Here is an 18,629-nt window from a genome sequence, read left to right on the forward strand (position 1 = left end):
AAATCCTCGATACTGTGGGTAATTGGAGATGAGGGCACACTCATTGCCTGGCTGTCCTCTGGGCAGTGTGGCCTACCCATCTACTATCTCCGTTCCTCTGAATAGTGGGTACAGCGAATGTCATCCCTTTCTGTGGGCTCAAGGGCCCCTCTGGAGGCTCTTGAACCAGCTTCTGTCTTGCTGTTAAGATTCAAATCCTATTTTCACAGAAGGATGCCACGCCCTGCCTTTACTTCCAAACCATGCGTTCTCTCTCAGCTCCTCAGCACGGCTCCCCCTCCTCCACTCTACTCTCAACCATTACTGAGGCCCCTAACGCCCCCAGCCATTGTTATTTCCTCCAGGTTCATCCCTGTGGTTAAAGGCACTAGTTAAGTACCCCCCCCCCACACACACACACACACCCTGGGCTTTTCCATTTTTTGACCCGCGCCTCCCTCAACCCAGTTGCACAGTTGGGATTTTCTCTCCCAGGCCTTGGGTCTGTCTCATGGGCAGCTCTGTTTCTTCCTCCCACTCTTTTTCTTTTTCTTTTTTTTTTTACAGAGACAGAGAGAGAGTCAGAGAGAGGCATAGATAGGGACAGACAGACAGGAACGGAGAGAGATGAGAAGCATCAATCATTAGTTTTTTGTTGCGACACGTTAGTTATTCATTGATTGCTTTCTCATATGTGCCTTGACCACGGGCCTTCAGCAGACCGAGTAACCCCTTGCTCGAGCCAGAGACCTTGGGTCCAAGCTGGTGAACTTTTTTGCTCAAACCAGATGAGCCCACGCTCAAGCTGGTGACCTTGGGGTCTCGAACCTGGGTCTTCTGCATCCCAGTCCGATGCTCTATCCACTGCCCCACCGCCTGGTCAGGCTCCTCCCACTCTTTAAATACAGACTTTGCCTTCCCTGGGGTCTTGCGCTCTTCCCCAGGGCCCCTCCGCGATTTTCCCACAATCACCTCAGTTGAAGGTGTAGCTCTCAGCAAGGCAGGAGCCCTAAACCAGGCTGTGTAGCCTGACCACCCACAGTGCCTGATGTATAAGAAGCTGTTATGATGAATTGTATTGCAATATTATAAGCGTATCAAATCGAAACGCCATACTCCTTAACTTTAGGACAGTATTATATGTCAACTGTATTTTAAAAAATTCTATTATGCTGATTGTTTTTAATTCCCCACCAGAAAATTTTACCTTTAGGTTTGGCTGACCCCTCAAATTTATTATAACCTAAGTCAAACCGGCCTTCCTTCCTGACCTGATACCTGCTCTCCTCATGAAGTTCTGCTGTTCACAGCCTTCCACTGTCCCGGCCTCCCTGGAGAAAGCGCCCAGAGTCATCTGTGGCTCCTCCTGTTCCCCACGCCTCGCCCCACTCAGCGCTAACAAGTGGTCTGCTTTATCCTGCACGTGTATTTTCTTATTTCCATGGCCTCTGTCACTTGCCAGTTCAGACCTCATTTTCTCTTAACCAACTGTTACAACAGCCCCTAATTCATGCTTCTGCTTCCAGGGCATCTTTCCCGGACGGGGGAAAAGCCCGTGGTGGCCAGTGGCTGTGACTGTTAGTCCCTTCGCCCCTCAGAGCACAGCGAGCGGTGGCTTTGACATGGTGCTTAATAAGAGCTGAACAGACAAATGAGTGTGCAAGAATGCTAACTTACAAAGTGTCTGGGCAGTAAATTCCAGAATAATGAAGAGTTTTCTCTTGGAATTTAAACAAAATAGTCTGACAACAAATAAAGAGAATAAGTATATTTTAAAATGGCTAGTGGACAGATGACTGTCATTATCAGCCGAAGGCGAGCCGAGAAAAAAGCAGGGACATGCCCACAAGAGGCTGAGTTAATCCTGGACTGTGGCTCCGCTCGAGGAGGAAGGGCCGCTTCTCAGCCTGGTGGTCCAGCCTGGTGGTCAGCTGCTCTGCCAGTCTCCCTCCTGCTCCTTGCCGTCCCTCAGCTCTTGTCTCAGTAGTCTATAGGCTCGACCCCATAACATGTATACCATTTTCTTAAGGAAAAGGCTGGGGGTGGGGTGGGGTTTCAAGCCCAAAAGACAATTAAAATGCTACTGGAGCTTAATGCCTCACGTTCCAGAAGAGAAAATGTGCTCCTCCAAGCACCCTAATGTGGGCTTCCTAGTTCTGGTGAGAATTTTCTGTTGAGCTGTTACGTTCCTTCTCAAGCTCCTGTGTCTGAGGTTATGCTAGGAGACACTTGACCATGACTCTTCCATGGAATGTCCCATGTTCAAGGACCAAGTGTCTGTTCCCAAAGCCACATGACTGTGTTCAGGGCAACTCAGAACTAATATGAGCAAATTTCAAATCCAGGTCCAGTGGAAATTTTGTCTATAGATGTTTAGTTATTTTGAGCTTGTGGAAGAACTCTGCGGATGCTCCTGTCTTTGAGAAATAAGCCGTGTAGTCCTGCATGAGGTGTAGAGCGGTGGACAGGTATTTCTTGTCCCTCTATCCATCCTATCTGGAAAGAACTTTAAGTGTCCACCAGGGTCCCTTTCTCAAATAACTCATGAACTGTTCAGAATCACTGTCTGCCTCTCTTGTGTCAGGAGCACTCTGTTCTCTTGTAAACAACGGCTGATCCACTTGCAGCTTATTGGAATTTAATGTTTCCCTGGCTAGGTTTCCTGGAACTTGATTTGCATCACACCATCATTCCAGCGAAATCATCAGAGAAATGCAATTTGGACATGATTCCGGACCTCAAAGCCATGAACCCCCTTAAAGTGAAAACTGCCTCGCTCTTTGAACAGAAGTCCATGAAAGGATGGTGGCCGTGCTATGCGGACAAAGAGGGCTCCCGTGTGATGGCTGTATGATCATTTCCTGGCTAGGGCCCTTTAGGCCTTTGGTCACTTCGGTTTTGCTCTTTCTTTCTTTTTTTTTTTTTTGTATTTTTCTGAAGCTGGAAACGGGGAGGCAGTCAGACAGACTCCCTCATGCACCCAACCGGGATCCACCCGGCACGCCCACCAGGGGGCGATGCTCTGCCCATCTTGGGGCGTCGCTCTGCCGCAATCAGAGCCATTCTAGCACCTGAGGCAGAGGCCACAGAGCCATCCTCAGCGCCTGGGCCAACTTTGCTCCAGTGGAGCCTTGGCTGTGGGAGGGGAAGAGAGAGACAGAGAGGAAGGAGAGGGGGAGGGGTGGAGAAGCAGATGGGCGCTTCTCCTGTGTGCCCTGGCTGGGAATCGAACCCGGGACACCTGCACTCCAGGGCGACGCTCTACCACTGAGCCAACTGGCCAGGGCTGGTTTTGCTCTTTCTTAAGAGATGTACTCCAGATAAGATAAGGAAGTATAAAATTGGTGGGACTTGAGGCTATGGAAACGGTTTGTACCTGGGATCACAAGAGAAGTCCATGAGGATAGGTCTGGGATTGAGTGAAAGGTGGAGGCGTTGGAATGGTCAAAAAACTGGGAGCCAGAATAGTTTCATGGTATTTTTTTAGGACCTTCCTTCACCAAGAAGGCTGATGTATGCTGAGCTACTAGTACAGTTCAGTACAGAAAAGAGAACTTCAAATTAGAGCTGTTCTCATTTAAAAAAAAAAAATAGAAGAAGTGGGGCTAAAATTCATTGAGCAAGAAGGCCATGACTTACAAGCAAGTTTGAACAAGTCAAGATGCATTCTGATACAGAAGCAGGAGTGCAGGTCACCACGCCATGTCACAAAAGACTACCTAATCCGTTACATATTATTAATAATAGTTAACATTTTACATCACCAATTATGAACCAGACAACATGCTAAATGCCTTACATTCATAATCTTGTTTTTTAAAACAACTTTGAGGTATAATTTATATAAATGAACCGCATCCACTCTAAGTGTACCATTTGAGGAGTTTTGACACATGTATACACTCGTGAAACCACCATCATCAAGATCTAGAACATTCTCATGACCCCACAGTCTCCTTGTGCCCTTTGCCATTCATCACTCCCCCCAAGCTGGCCCAGGAAATCACTTAGCTGCTTTCTGCCACTATGGCCAAGTTCGCACATAATCTCATTTAGTTCTTCCGACAACCCCATCAAGTTGACATCAGCCCCTTTATACAGATTCAAAAACCAGGCTTGAGAGATGGAACGCCTCACCACGGTCCGGTCCAACACTGGCTTTGTCTGACTCGTCAACATTGGTGTCATCAGCGCCCCACCCCCCTAAGTGAATGTCAGGGTCAAGGTTCTTAAATTGTTGGTGATTTAGTCTGGCTTTTCAGGGTTCTAGAGGGACTGCTACAGCTTTAGTGAAGCCCGGCTGTACAAGCGGGCAGTTCTCTAGGCCTCTTTCAGCCTCAGTTTTCCTCATGTTGCGCTTGAGGATAATAGCCGGTCATGCTTTTTAGTGTTGCCGTGAGCAGTACGCGAGATTATCCATAAAGAAAGGTTAAGCAGGGCCCAGCGTGTCACTCAGAAACCCTAGAGAGGCACTATTTATTCATTCACTCGCTCGTTCACTTATTATTCAGCTAACGTGCATGGAGTGCCCACAAAGTGTCGGGCACGGCTCTGCCCGCGGGGTCCATGCTGAGCACGCAGCACGTAGGCTCTCTGGGAGCCTCTACAGTTAATGCTTACTAAGTATTAGATACCGCTCTAAGCAGTCCTCGGGTTCACCTGGGCCCGAGTGAAGTTACGAAGGAAGTCGCGTGAGAAGGCTAGAAGACGGATGTGAGAAAGTTAGAGTGACGGGGATACAGAGAGAGCACAAGCAAGGAGCAGGAAGGAGGGGAAGCAATTTGTCCTCTCGAGTTCCCACAAAGAGCCTGTTGAGAAGCACATGGAAGAGGAAATGTGGTGAAATCTCTGGAGGAAAATTTAAGGCAATCTCAGGATTGTTTTACAAGAATTAAAAATCATTGCTTAGGGAATACTCCTTGGGTTGAAGTGAAAATATTTATGAAACATGATGTCATGTGTTTAACCTGTTCTGCTTTACTGAAGGGGAAAGTGGAGATGACGTTGGAAATCCTTAATGAGAAGGAGGCCGACGAGAGGCCAGCCGGGAAGGGACGAGATGAACCCAACATGAACCCCAAGCTGGACCCACCAAAGTGAGAGCCCTCTTTGTTCTCGGTGTTGTCTCATCCCCAAACACCTGCAGTCTGAAAGCCCCCCCTTCAAATGGGCTTAATAGAGTGGATTAGCTGTTGTCTTTCTAATTTTGTACTTAATAGTAAAGGGGTGGGGGTGGAGAGGTTGGTGATCTGGCTTTATCTCCACCACTCTCCTTTCCCATGAAACCAAAGTCCAGTGTTCCTTCAACATCTTAGGAAGCTTTGAAAGGTGCAAGAACCTTTCTTCGTCAACTAAGGGGAATAATATGTTTTCTTGACTTTATATATATATATATTATTAATTATTCTTTAAATGGTGTTATGCCCTGAGGTACAATATCCACTCCTCCTGATTGGGTAGGTAAAACCATTTCTTTGCAATGCAGCCGGCCAGAAACCTCCTTCCTCTGGTTCACCAACCCGTGTAAGACGATGAAGTTCATCGTGTGGCGCCGATTCAAGTGGGTCATCATCGGCCTGCTCATCCTGCTGGTCCTACTGCTCTTCGTGGCCGTGCTCCTGTACTCCCTGCCGGTGCGGATCCTTGTCTTCGTGTGTGTGTGTGTGTGTGTGTGTGTGTGTGTGTGTGTGTGAGAGAGAGAGAGAGAGAGAGAGAGAGTGTTTGTGTGTGTGTGTGTGTGTGTGTGTGTGTGTGTGTGAAGAATGACTTACATTATGGTCTCACAACCCTTCAGCCTTTGGAAATTTTAAAGGAACGTGCCCTGTGGTTAGAGTTGCATTCTTAAGGTTTTTCTGAATTTCAGGCAAAACATTATGGTTAAAAAAACCTTTGGTGTCAGGTATTCTAGGAGAAATCTCTCAGGCCTTTATCAATGTATGTCTGGACTATAGCCAGCATTTTTAACTGATCTTCCTGCCTTCAGGCTACTCGTCCCAGCATTCCCAGATCCCCTAATCTGTGATCCTATCAGTCTATACACGCCCTGAACTCCACCCACACTAGATAGCTGCCTGCCCAACAGGTATTGCCCTTACCTGCCAGGATGCTTTGGTCAATGCTGTTCCTTTGCCTGTGTTTTGTCTTATCAACATCTTATTCATTCTTTAAGACCCACGTCACATAATTTCCCCCTTAAATTTCCCTTAATCATCCCAGTCATAAACAAAAACCCAAACAGGGATTGTGCCAGTGTGCTTAGAAGTAGTGCTTTCATCCCTTCATTCCAGAAACTTATTGAGCATCTACTAGAGCAGGGGTCCCCAAACTACGGCCCGCGGGCCGCATGTGGCCCCCTGAGGCCATTTATCCGGCCCCCGCCGCACTTCCGGAAGGGGCACCTCTTTCATTGGTGGTCAGTGAGAGGATCATAGTTCCCATTGAAATACTGGTCAGTTTTTTTATTTAAATTTACTTGTTCTTTATTTTAAATATTGTATTCGTTCCCATTTTGTTTTTTTACTTTAAAATAAGATATGTGCAATGTGCATAGTGATTTGTTCATAGTTTTTTTTTTTAGTCCGGCCCTCCAATGGTCTGAGGGACAGTGAACTGGCCCCCTGTGTAAAAAGTTTGGGGACCCCTGTACTATAGGCTAGGAACTGGGGTATACACACAACCAAGGCGCGATTTCTGCCCACAGCAGCTCATAGCCCAGGGACAAGCAACTCTATGGACGAGTAAACTACTATGAGAAGCGAGCTATTAAAAGATATAAGCAAATGACTATAAGAGCCAATGCCAAGGATGGTTTCAACAAGGAGGGGGCATTTAAGACCAGTTTGCCAAGTGGAGAAGGAATAATCCAGGCATTCAAATATTTTTACTTCAATTCATATTAATATAATAATATAAATTAGTTTGTATTGAGTAGCCTAGTCATGTAACACAACAGCAGAGACTTTTGTCTTTCTTTTCCCTAGTATAATAGTTTCAGTGTGTTAACTATAAGTATATGTACACTTATTTTCTAGTTATAATTAGTCCAGTCTGTCTTGACCATTTAAAAAATTCCTCATAGTTATTTCTTATTTCTTGATTTAGATTCTAATGATTTAAACTAGTGGTTGTCAACTAGGGGAGATTTTGTCCCCCAGAGAGCACTTGGCAATGTCTGGAGACATTCTGGTTGTCACAGCTGGGGTGTGCACTGGCATTAGTGGGTAAGGAAAAGGCCAGGGCCACTGCTGAGCACCCGCAATGCCCGGGACAGCCCCCAGTGAGAAAGATTCATCTGGTTCTAAATGTCAATAGTGTCAAGGCTGAGAAACCCTAAATTAAATATGTACAGTTTATACTGTTTTTGCTTCCTTTTCAGAACTATTTGTCAATGAAAATTGTGAGGCCAAACGCATAATAAAACTAAAAAGTCTTCCTTTCAAGAGTCATCAGCAAGGAGGGAATCCTGGCTGTGTTTATGGACCAAAACTCAAAGAGCGATTTTGTTTGTGTCTGAGACTACATTCCAGGGGTAGGTTCTACGACTCCGCCCGAGCCCAGCCGTTCCCAGAGGGTCCAGGTCCCGGAAAGTCGGGCCAACTCGCAACATTTTTATCTTGTTCTCTTTTGAAGTATTAAATTTTTTTTACCATGTTTTTCAGGATAATTTTCAAGTGGCTGGTTCCATTTAAAAAATCTTTTTCTTTTCGTATGTGCTCTTAGTTCTACAATTCAATTTTTGGAAATTGCTGAAATCGATTTTGAAAAATTCCTGTATCTTGACTTCATATTCTTCTTATTTGTCACCAACAAAAGGGACTATGCACCATAAAAAAAAACAGAATATCTAGTCATTCTATGTATGCCTACAGCCACTGTTATGATATTTTATATGGATATATGTCATGAGTATCTATTCAAACTCTGTGATAAACCCCGATAAAAATGTTGCACTTTTAACACGTAGCCACTTGGGACCGTGGGCTGAGTTGGGAAGGAGACTGGTTCAGTCCTCAGGGTCTCAGTGCACGAAATGCCACGGCATACCATTGGGCCATAAACACTTCATATGTGTGCTGACAAACCTTGGCCAGCGGGTCACACTGAGGCTAATGTAATAAATAATAAAAGCTAACACTTATTAAAAAATACTTATTCTATGCACAACATTGTTTTGAGTGCTGTATGTGTAACTCATTTAATCCTCAAGGTAACCCTATAAGGGTAGGTAACATTATTAACCCCTTTTTTACAATTGAAGAAATTAAGGAACAAAGAAGTTAAGTAACTCACCCAAGGCCACACAACCAATGAATGGGGAGAGCTGGAATTTGAACCTCGTCAGTCTGGGTTCTCCCCTTCTTAACTTCTTTTAACCACAATACCACCAGTGAGAAGGCTGTCTAGAGGAGCATAGAGCTGAGATGGTCACATAACGAATGACAGCAGCAACCTAGTGGACTCCATGCCCACACTAAAGACAGTCAGCATGTCTTTTAAAACACACGTGAGAACACTGTCCTGTTGATATATCAGACTGTGGTGAGATCAGCAAACACAGCCCTGACCAAGTAGTTCAGTTGGTTAGAGCATCATCCTGCTATATTAAGGTTGTAAGTTCAATCCTTGATCAGGGCACATACAAAAATCAACCAGTGAGTGAATGAATAAGTGGAAGAACAAATCGATGTGTTTGTTTTTTTTCTCTCTCTCTGTCAAATCAATAAATAGCCTAACTAGGCAGTGGCACAGTGGATAGAGCATTAGACTGGGATGCAGAGGACCCAGGTTCGAAACACCGAGGTCACTGGCTTGAACACAGGCTCATCTGGCTTGAGCGTGGGCTCACCAGCTTGAGATAGGGTCACTGGCTTGAGCATGGGATCATAGACATAACCCCAGGGTTGCTGGCTTGAGCCCAAAGGTTGCTGGCTTGAGCCCAAGGTCGCTGGCTTGAGCTAGGGGTCACTCACTCTGCTGGAGTCCCCCAGACAAGGCACATATGAGAAAGCAATCAATGAGCAACCAAGGAGCTGCAATAAAGAATTGATGCTTCTCATTTCACTCCCTTTCTGTCTGTCTGTCTGTCCTTATCTGTTTCTCTCTCTCTCTCTGTCTCTCTGTTTCTGTCACACACATAAAAAAAAATCAATAAATAAAATTTAAACATTAAAAGAAAAAAAAGAACAACACGGAACTAAAGGGAACAAGAAATGGTGTGAAAATAGCGATGTTTTTGAACATTTAGACAATGTTATGCCACAATGGTGACTGTCTTGGCATAATTGCTGATTCGTTTCATATTTTGATCATTTTTATTCTCTTCGAGGTTCTGCCAAAAATCTTAGCATTCACAGCATGCTCAATACATAAAGAGGCTGAGACACAGCACTAGCTAAATTGGGACCCTTGCTGCTTCCCCAGGCCCCTCGAAGTCTCCTCTCTAAGTCCGCGAGGTCATGTCCCACATAACCTTCCCACCCTTTCAAGTCACATTGTACTTCTACCCAAACTCCTACTTTCTAACAACATCACAGCATCTTGCTTATAATTAACAGAAGGTCTGCAGCTTTTATCTAATTTAGGGAGCACTCTAAATAATGAAAGAGAAACATTTTTATTTAAAATGATGTTTTCTTGGTTAAAAAGGGAGGCTCCACAATGAAGCAATGTTGTTCCATGCAAATTTGTTATTCGGGATGTTTAACAACCAGTATGGCATTGGCAGCCCTGTTCAGAGCAGCTGCTTCACCCCATCGCAATGGATAATGGCTATAAAAAATTAGAACAGCCATACCAGTATATGCAGTCTGAGTACTAGCCTTTCAGGGACCTGTGAGTACACTCTCCCATAGTGCCTCATTCAAGTTACAGTTGCTAAGTGGATAAATGAATGGCCGCGAGGAAAGACTTCTTTTTCTTCAGCATACCTACTGGAATCTGCGAGTGTAATTCCTTTGAAGAAATGACAGCCAAGCTCTATTAGGAATGAACTAATTCCCAGAGAGAGTCTTGAGCTAGGCTTTCCTCCCATCCCCCCAAGCCCCAGAAAAAGCTCCATCTTGTCAAAAGATAATGGTCCCTCATTTGAGGTTGTTAGCCGCCTGGTGACCTATAAATGATAGCTAAAAGCTGGAACTAATCACAGTCCAGTCAGATTATCGCTTCACTGCAAATTAAATGACACTTAGTCCTAACTGATTCTAGCAAGTGCCACCATTAACATTGGAGCCTTCATTAGGAAAATAAATCTCCATCAACGTCTTCAGGGTGACAGGAAACTGAAAATCCTGACAGCCTCACACTTGATTTTGTTTCGTTCCTCCTTTCTACTTGTAAAGCTAGAAGAAGAAAAAAAATGTCGCAATTAGACCTGCGTGTTGCTTTCAAGAGCTATTTAAAAGATGTGCCGAGTCCTGAAACCCATTTTGAAAAGGGAGCAGAGGGGTGCTGTGTAGACCGGCTCTCCAGGTGCTGGCCCAGTGGCAGCTCCTGCCCCTTCAAATTCACCCCGACTCGGGATTGTTTGTTCAAAGACTGAGGTTGACTTGTTTCATACTATTGAGCAGATGTTATTACAAACACAACTAGAAGGCGAGGGGGCTTTCCAGAAACATCTATGCAGTTCAGAGAAAGTCCAACTTGACTACCATATGGGGAACCGACATTGACAATGATTTCAAAGTTGAAAAAAAACCTCTACAGTTTAAATATTTCCTGCTAAATAGATTTCTTTGTAAGGTCAATACATTCAGTACTCTGGACCATGTGCACGCCACCTCCCAAGGCAGATGGGAATTCCATTCCGAAGAATGCTTTTCAAAGTCGGCTTGATGTGGAATTAGTTCATAATGGAGTTCGATGTTGTAAATAGATTAAGCACCCGCCATCTTTGCAGCTGAGTTTTGTGTTTGTTCAGCGTTGAATGGCAACTCCCTAATCTTTCTTAGGTTAAACATAATGGGGTCCCAAGGAAGATCAAAGGAAGCTGCTTTCCCCGTGGATATACATGCCCGAAATGAAATGCCAGAGTTCATGAAGTTCAAGAAAAACACAAGAGAAATGTGTAGCGCGGACTAAGAGCAAAACCTAACGAGTAAGGCAACATAATGAAAAACACAGGCCCGTCATCTGTATGGCCAAACTCGTAACTTCAGGAGTACAACTTTGTGGGACAGGCCGGCTCTAGATTTTTACTATTTAAATAAACTTAACAAGAAAGAAAAATCATATTTTTTTTTTGACTCCCACAGAGTAAACTGAATGCTTCTCAGGGCGACCTGATTTTGCCAAAATTTATCTCAACTCCTTAAAAAGGCCCATTCAGTCCTTGACTAATATTAATGTGCTACTTCCATGTGTTTGTACAAAATCCTAGAGCCAAACCCATAATCCTCTCCCCATCATATTTCAGCTGAGTCCTGCCCCAGCAATTATCAGGAGGAGGACCAGGAGTGTCCAGCTGGATCTCCATACAGCAGGGCAGCCTCTCGGATGAGGTTTCACCTGGGTCAACAGGATCAACAAAATGAATGAATGGAATCCTGTCTTAGAGGCAGCAAGAGCACGGGGCCAGGGTTTCCAGACGTCTGGAAGCCTGTGAGCTTACCCCAGCTCGGTCACCATGTAATGCTGTGTGACTTGGGCATCTCCTCTCGGGCTTCCTGCTTCTCCTCTGTGAAAGTAAGCTCTGAATTGAATGATCTTGTCCACTTTGTTTTACAATTCTGTTTGTCTGTAGCTCAGTGTCCTCATCTATTATAAAACTGGGACAATATACCCTTCATAGAATGATTGTGAAGGTAAAATGATTTCGAAGACACAAAAGCGTTTAGGACTGTGCTTGGGACTAAGTAAGCACTCAGCATACTCTATTTATCATCCTAGTCATTAGCCTAATCATCGTGTTGTCGTCACCATCAGCATAGGACAAGAACAACCAAAAAAGCCTGGCGCAGTGGATAGAGCGTCGGACTGGGATGCCGAGGACCCAGGTTCGAGACCCCGAGGTCACCAGCTTGAGTGCAGGCTCATCTGGTTTGAGCAAAAGCTCACCAGTTTGGACCCAAGGTCGCTGGCTCGAGCAATGGGTTACTCGGTCTGCTGAAGGCCCGCGGTCAAGTCACATATGAGAAAGCAATCAATGAACAACTAAGGTGTCGCAAGGAAAGACTAATGATTGATGCTTCTCATCTCTCCGTATCTGTCTGTCTGTCCCTGTCTATCCCTCTCTCTCTCTCTCTCTCTGTCTCTGTAAAAAAAAGATATGGGTCAGGAAGTGATATACTGCTCTTGAAATGTTTCCAGATAGAGTGTCACCCTGGGACGCTGAGGACCCAGGTTCAAAACCCCGAGATCACTGGCCTCAGCTTGGGCTCACCAGCTTAAGCACGGAGTTGCCAGCTTGAGCATAGGATCATAGACATGACCTCATGGTCGCTGGCTTGAGCTCAAAGATTGCTCACTGGCTTGAAGCCCAAGGTCATTGGCTTGAGCAAGGAGTCACTGGCTCAGCTGGAGCCCCCTTCCCTCCCTTCAAAGCACATACCTTCAAAGCACATATGAGAAAGCAATCAATGAACAACTAAGATGCTGCAACTACAAGCTTATGCTTCTCATCTCTCTCCTTCTTGTCTGTCTGTCTGTCTCTCTCTCTTACTCACGTAAAAAAAAAAAAGAACAAGGCCCTGGCCGGTTGGCTCAGCGGTAGAGCGTCGGCCTGGCGTGCGGGGGACCCGGGTTTGATTCCCGGCCAGGGCACATAGGAGAAGCGCCCATTTGCTTCTCCACCCCACACCCCTCCTTCCTCTCTGTCTCTCTCTTCCCCTCCCGCAGCCAAGGCTCCATTGGAGCAAAGATGGCCCGGGTGCTGGGGATGGCTCCTTGGCCTCTGCCTCAGGCGCTAGAGTGGCTCTGGTCGCAACACAGCGACGCCCCGGAGGGGCAGAGCATCGCCCCCTGGTGGGCAGAGCGTCGCCCCTGGTGGGCGTGCCGGGTGGATCCCGGTTGGGCGCATGTGGAAGTCTGTCTGACTGTCTCTCCCCGTTTCCAGCTTCAGAAAAGAAAGAAAAAAAAAGAAAAAAAAAAGAACAAAAGAAAGAAATTTTGTTCTTGAAAGTACATGTACCTGGCCAGATAGCTTGGTTGGTTAGCATCAGCCAGAACACAGAAGTTGCTGGTTCAATCCCTGGTCAGGGCACATATAGGAACAGACCAATGTTTCTGTCTCTCTTTCTCTCTCTCTCTTTTCCTCTGGCTAAAATCAATAAATTTCAAAAAATTAAAAAAAAATCTACTTGAATTGCTGCTATTTAAAATGTTGCAGATCCCCCCTCACCTCATCAAGTTCTAATTGCACGTTCCTAATTACAGTAGGCAGATAAAAATGCTGAAGCAGTTCCACAAAAATCAAGAATTACCATGTGGTCTAGCAATTCTACTTCTGGATACATACTCTAAAGCAGGGGTCGGGAGCCTTTTTGGCTGAGAGAGCCATGAGCACCACATATTTTAAAATGTAATTCCATACAATGACCCGTGTACGTTAAGCATTATCCAATAAAAACTTGGTGTTGTCCCAGAGGACAGCTGTGATTGGCTCCAGCCGCCCGCAATCATAAACATGAGTGGTAGGAAATGAATGATTATAATACATGAAAATGTTTTATATTTTTAACGTTATTATTTTTTTTATTAAAGATTTGTCTGCGAGCCCTGGCTGGTTGGCTCAGCGGTAGAGCGTCGGCCTGGCGTGCGGGGGACCTGGGTTCGATTCCCGGCCAGGGCACACAGGAGAAGCGCCCATTTGCTTCTCCATCCCCCTCCCCTCCTTCCTCTCTGTCTCTCTCTTCCCCTCCCGCAGCCGAGGCTCCATTGGAGCAAAGATGGCCCGGGCGCTGGGGATGGCTCCTTGGCCTCTGCCCCAGGCGCTAGAGTGGCTCTGGTCGCGGCAGAGCAACGCCCCAGAGGGGCAGAGCATAGCCCCCTGGTGGGTCGCCCCTGGTGGGCGTGCGGGGTGGATCCTGGTCGTGCGCATGCGGGAGTCTGTCTGACTGTCTCTCCCCATTTCCAGCTTCAGAAAAATACAAAAAAAAAAAAAAGATTTGTCTGCGAGCCAGATGCAGCCATCAAAAGAGCCACATCTGGCTCACGAGCCATAGGTTCCCAACCCCTGCTCTAAAGAACTGAAAGCAGGGACTCAAACAGATAATTATACACTGAAGCTCAGAGCAGCATTATAAACAATAGCTCAAAGGTTAAAGTCACGCAAGTATCCATCATCAGATGAATGGATACATAAAATATGGTACGTACATACAATGAAATATGATTCAGCCTTGAAAAGGAAAGAAATTCTGACACGCTACAAGATGAATGAGCCTTGAAGACATAATACCAAGTGGGGAAAACATGCTAAGAATGAAAGGTCTCCTCAAACAGACCCCTCCATGAAGTTGGAGACCTACTTTTTTCCTGTCTTCTATGGGTCAGGCCCTAGGAGGCAGGTCATATTTGCTGGCTGACTGAGGGGTGAATCCTGTCTTATGATCAAAACACAAGTCACAAAGGGGCATTCTGACGGCTAAACCCAGCACCTGTAGACATGGCATTTTGACGGCTAAACCCAGCACCTGTAGACAAGGCTGGTTTGGCCCAGGTTGCCTTTTTATAACTGCCGATGTTTAGAAGTTGAGGGGAAACCATCGTACCTTGAGCTCTTCATGACAAATTGCGATGTCTGTCACTACTTCACAGAACAAAACGTGGCTGGGCTCACACGCCTGCCAGTTCACTGCAGACCCAGACACCGGCCCACCTGCTTCTCCACTTCCTGTCCAACTCCTCTAGATGCTGAGCGCAGGGGCTCAGATACATTTTGGCATCAGAGTAAGGGTCCCTAATGAAGGCACAGAATCAACTGGAAGCCCCCGACTGAGTAGCTGTGGCAACAGTCTCCACCATGGCAGCTGTGGCCCACTCTAAACTTAGGTCAGCCCCTCTGCCTTCCTGGGCCTCCTCACCCTCCCCAGCTGCTCCAAGTCAGCCCTGGTCCTGAGGTGCAGGGAAATATAATTAGCTTCAAACAGGCTTCTCTTAGAAAATAAAATCTCTATGGCCAATATACAAAGAAACTCACTCTCAGCAAGAAGAAAAATACAAAGTAGAGCCACATTGAGATATCATTTCCCACTCTCCAGACTGGCAAAAAATTTAAAAGTCTAACATTAGGGAATCAAGAGGGATGTGAACATTTCCTTTTTTTTTTTTTTTTTTTTTTTTTTTGTATTTTTCTGAAGCTAGAAACGGGGAGAGACAGTCAGACAGACTCCTGCATGCGCCCGACCGGGATCCACCCGGCATGCCCACTAGGGGGCGACGCTCTGCCCACCAGGGGGCGATGCTCTGCCCTTCCGGGGCGTCGCTCTGCCGCGACCAGAGCCACTCTAGCGCCTGGGGCAGAGACCAAGGAGCCATCCCCAGTGCCCGGGCCATCTTTCCTCCAATGGAGCCTTGGCTGCGGGAGGGGAAGAGAGAGACAGAGAGGAAGGAGAGGGGGAGGGGTGGAGAAGCAGATGGGCGCTTCTCCTGTGTGCCCTGGCTGGGAATCGAACCCGGGACTTCTGCACGCCAGGCCGACGCTCTACCACTGAGCCAACCGGCCAGGGCTCTTTTTTTCCTTTTTTTTTTTTAAATACAGCTGGTGGGAATACAAATTGGCAATAAACCACTGCAGAAGATAACGTGGTATTATCTGGTGACAGTCCCTGCCCTCTGATCTAGCAATTCCACTACTCAGTTTGTACCCTAAAGAAACTTCAACCAACGTGTACCTGGAGACAGATTTTTATTTTTTATATATATATTTATATTTATATTTATTATTTTTTTAAGTGAGAGGAGGGGAGATAGTGAGACTCCTACATGTGCCCCTACTGAGATCCATTGGGCAACCCCCATCTGGGGCTAATGCTAGAATCAACTGAACTATTTTTAGTGCCTGGGGTCAATGCTTGAACCAACTGAGCCACTGGCTGCAGGAGATGAAGACGGAGAGAAGGAGGAAAGGGAGAGGGAGAGAAGCAGATGGTTGCTTCTCCTGTGTGTCCTGACTGGGGATCGAACCTGGGATGTCCATATTCCAGGCCAATGCTCTATCCACTGGGCCATCCAGCCAGGGCCAGGAGCCAGATTTTAAAATGTTTGAAATAGGCAAAAACTGGCAGAACCCCCTGTCCATTGATAGTAATTGGAAAATGCATTGAGGTGTAGATCTATAATAAAATACTATAAAGCAGTGAAAGTGAATGAAACTCAGCTTTACACGCAATATGAATAAACCCTGGAAACAGTGCTGAATGAAGGAACACATCAGGCAAGAATACCTGCAGTAGTATTTCTTTTAGATAAAGTTTAAAAACATGTACAACTAAACATATTGTTCACGAGGTAGAGATGTGGTAGATCAGTGGTCGGCAAACTCATTAGTCAACAGAGCCAAATATCAACAGTACAACAACTGAAATTTCTTTTGAGAGCCAAATTTTTTAAACTTAAACTACATAGGTAGGTACATTCCTTATGAAGGTAGCGCCCGCACATGGTATTTTGTGGAAGAGCCATGCTCAAGGGGCCAAAGAGCCACATGTGGCTCACGAGCCACAGTTTGCCAACCACTGTGGTAAATCTACAAAGATGAGCAAGGAGATGACAGACTCAGGAGATTAGACATCTTTGGGGCGGGAGGGGGAGATGGAGTCAGGGAGGGGCTCACAGAGGATCCAAAAATAATAGTACATTTTTTTTCTTAATGATGGATACAGGGGTGTCCGTTCATTGTATTATTCTTTATATCACATGTGTCTATCTTATAAAGATATTCTTTTGTATTCAATATATAATTTTTTTAATTTTATTTTTATTTATTCATTTTAGAGAGGAGAGAGACAGAGACAGAGAGGAGAGAGAGAGACAGGGGGGAGGAGCTGGAAGCATCAACTCCCATATGTGCCTTGACCAGGCAAGCCCAGGGTTTCGAACTGGCGACCTCAGCATTTCCAGGTCGATGCTTTATCCACTGCGCCACCACAGGTCAGGCCTTCAATATATAATTTTTTAAAAAATTATTTCATAGATATATATTTTTTATTTATTTTAGAGAGGAGAGGGAGAGAGAGAGAGGAGAGACAGAGAGAGAGAAGGGGGGAGGAGCTGGAAGCATCAACTCCCATATGTGCCTTGACCAGGCAAGCCCAGGGTTTCGAACCGGCGACCTCAGCATTTCCAGGTCGACGCTTTATCCACTGCGCCACCATAGGTCAGGCCTTCAATATATAATTTTTAAGAAAATTTAGAAGTTGCTTTGCCCTGGTGGGATGGCTCAGTTGATCAGAGCATCATGCCAAAGCACAGAGGTTGCTGGTTCAATCCCTAGTCAGGGCACATGCAGGAACAGATTGATGTTCCTATGTCTTTCTCTCTCTCTCATTCTCCATTCTTCTCTCACTAAAATCAATAAATAAAAATTTTTTAAATTATTTTTAAAAAGTTGCTTTCTCTCCCCACAATGATTGAGTCATTGGACATGAACATGAAGAACTTCTTTTTGATGTTATCAGACTCATTGCAAAGGCGATCTATGAACAAACACTGAGTCTTGTAAACATTGTTTATCATGATCATTCAAAACCTCAGGTAGAGCGAAGGTCAAAAGAGTGTCAGGGTCTAGTCAAGAAACCGAGTCCAGCCTGACCAGGCGGTGGCGCAGTGGATAGAGCGTTGGACTGGGACGCAGAGGACCCAGGTTCGAGACCCCGAGGTTGCCAGCTTGAGCGCAGGCTCAACTGGCTTGAGCAAAAAGCTCACCAGCTTGGACCCAAGGTCGCTGGCTCAAGCAAGGGGTTACTCGATCTGCTGTAGCCCCCCGGTCAAGGCACATATGAGAAAGCAATCAATGAACAACTAAGGTGCCGCAACAAAAAACTGTTGATTGATACTTTTCATCTCTCTCCGTTCCTGTCTGTCCCTATCTATGCCTCTCTCTGACTCTCTCTCTGTTTCTGTAAAAAAAAGAAAGAAAGAAACTGAGTCCACAGGACGGATTTCAGTAGAGGGAACTAATTACAGAGGTACGTTCCCTAAAAAGAGAGGGACAGCAGAGGGGGAGGTAGGCTGCCCTGTGAGAATAGGGACCTTAGAGGTAATGCAGGCTCTACTAGCAACATTGCCCAAATCAGAACAAGAGAGAGAAGAGCCCTGTTATTTCCTTCTTCTCACCCTCCATCAGGGCCTCCTACTGGCCAACCCAAGCCTGAGGAAGAATTTGCATACACTGGCCCCTTTCAATACAGAAGAGTGCAGTAGACCAGCAGGCAGGAAGGGATCTGAGCAAACTGGAAAACAATTCAGCTGAGTAAGTTATATGTTTTTCTTCTTTTACATGAGGAAAGCTCAGAGAGGTTAAGTAACTGGCCCAAGCTCACACAGCAATTTAGTGGCAGGGCTACCATTTAGAGATGAACAATCTAACTCCAGAGTCACTTTAATCTGCTGATCCCACTCCTTGAGATCCTACTAAATGACTTCCTTAGGTCAGATGAATTATTAACAACATCAAACAAGGGGACCAAACACTTAAAGATTAAATTAAGTTATTT

General features: G+C 45.7%; 1 protein-coding gene across 5 annotated transcripts in view; it reads left to right on the top strand.

The window, feature by feature from the left end:
• The window catches only part of MYOF (myoferlin), a 184,013-nt gene extending 175,882 nt beyond the window's left edge, over positions 1–8,131 (top strand). For all 5 annotated transcript variants that reach the window (XM_066355315.1, XM_066355318.1, XM_066355319.1 and 2 more), the window contains 4 exons: positions 2,637–2,827; positions 4,966–5,075; positions 5,465–5,612; positions 7,355–8,131. In XM_066355315.1, coding sequence (XP_066211412.1) covers positions 2,637–2,827; positions 4,966–5,075; positions 5,465–5,612; positions 7,355–7,393 — 488 coding nt within the window. In that variant the 3' untranslated portion in view covers positions 7,394–8,131. The remainder of the gene's footprint in view (positions 1–2,636; positions 2,828–4,965; positions 5,076–5,464; positions 5,613–7,354) is intronic.
• Positions 8,132–18,629: the final 10,498 nt, after the last annotated feature.

Source organism: Saccopteryx leptura, chromosome 13, assembly GCF_036850995.1.
Source record: "Saccopteryx leptura isolate mSacLep1 chromosome 13, mSacLep1_pri_phased_curated, whole genome shotgun sequence".
Taxonomy (NCBI): domain Eukaryota; kingdom Metazoa; phylum Chordata; class Mammalia; order Chiroptera; family Emballonuridae; genus Saccopteryx; species Saccopteryx leptura.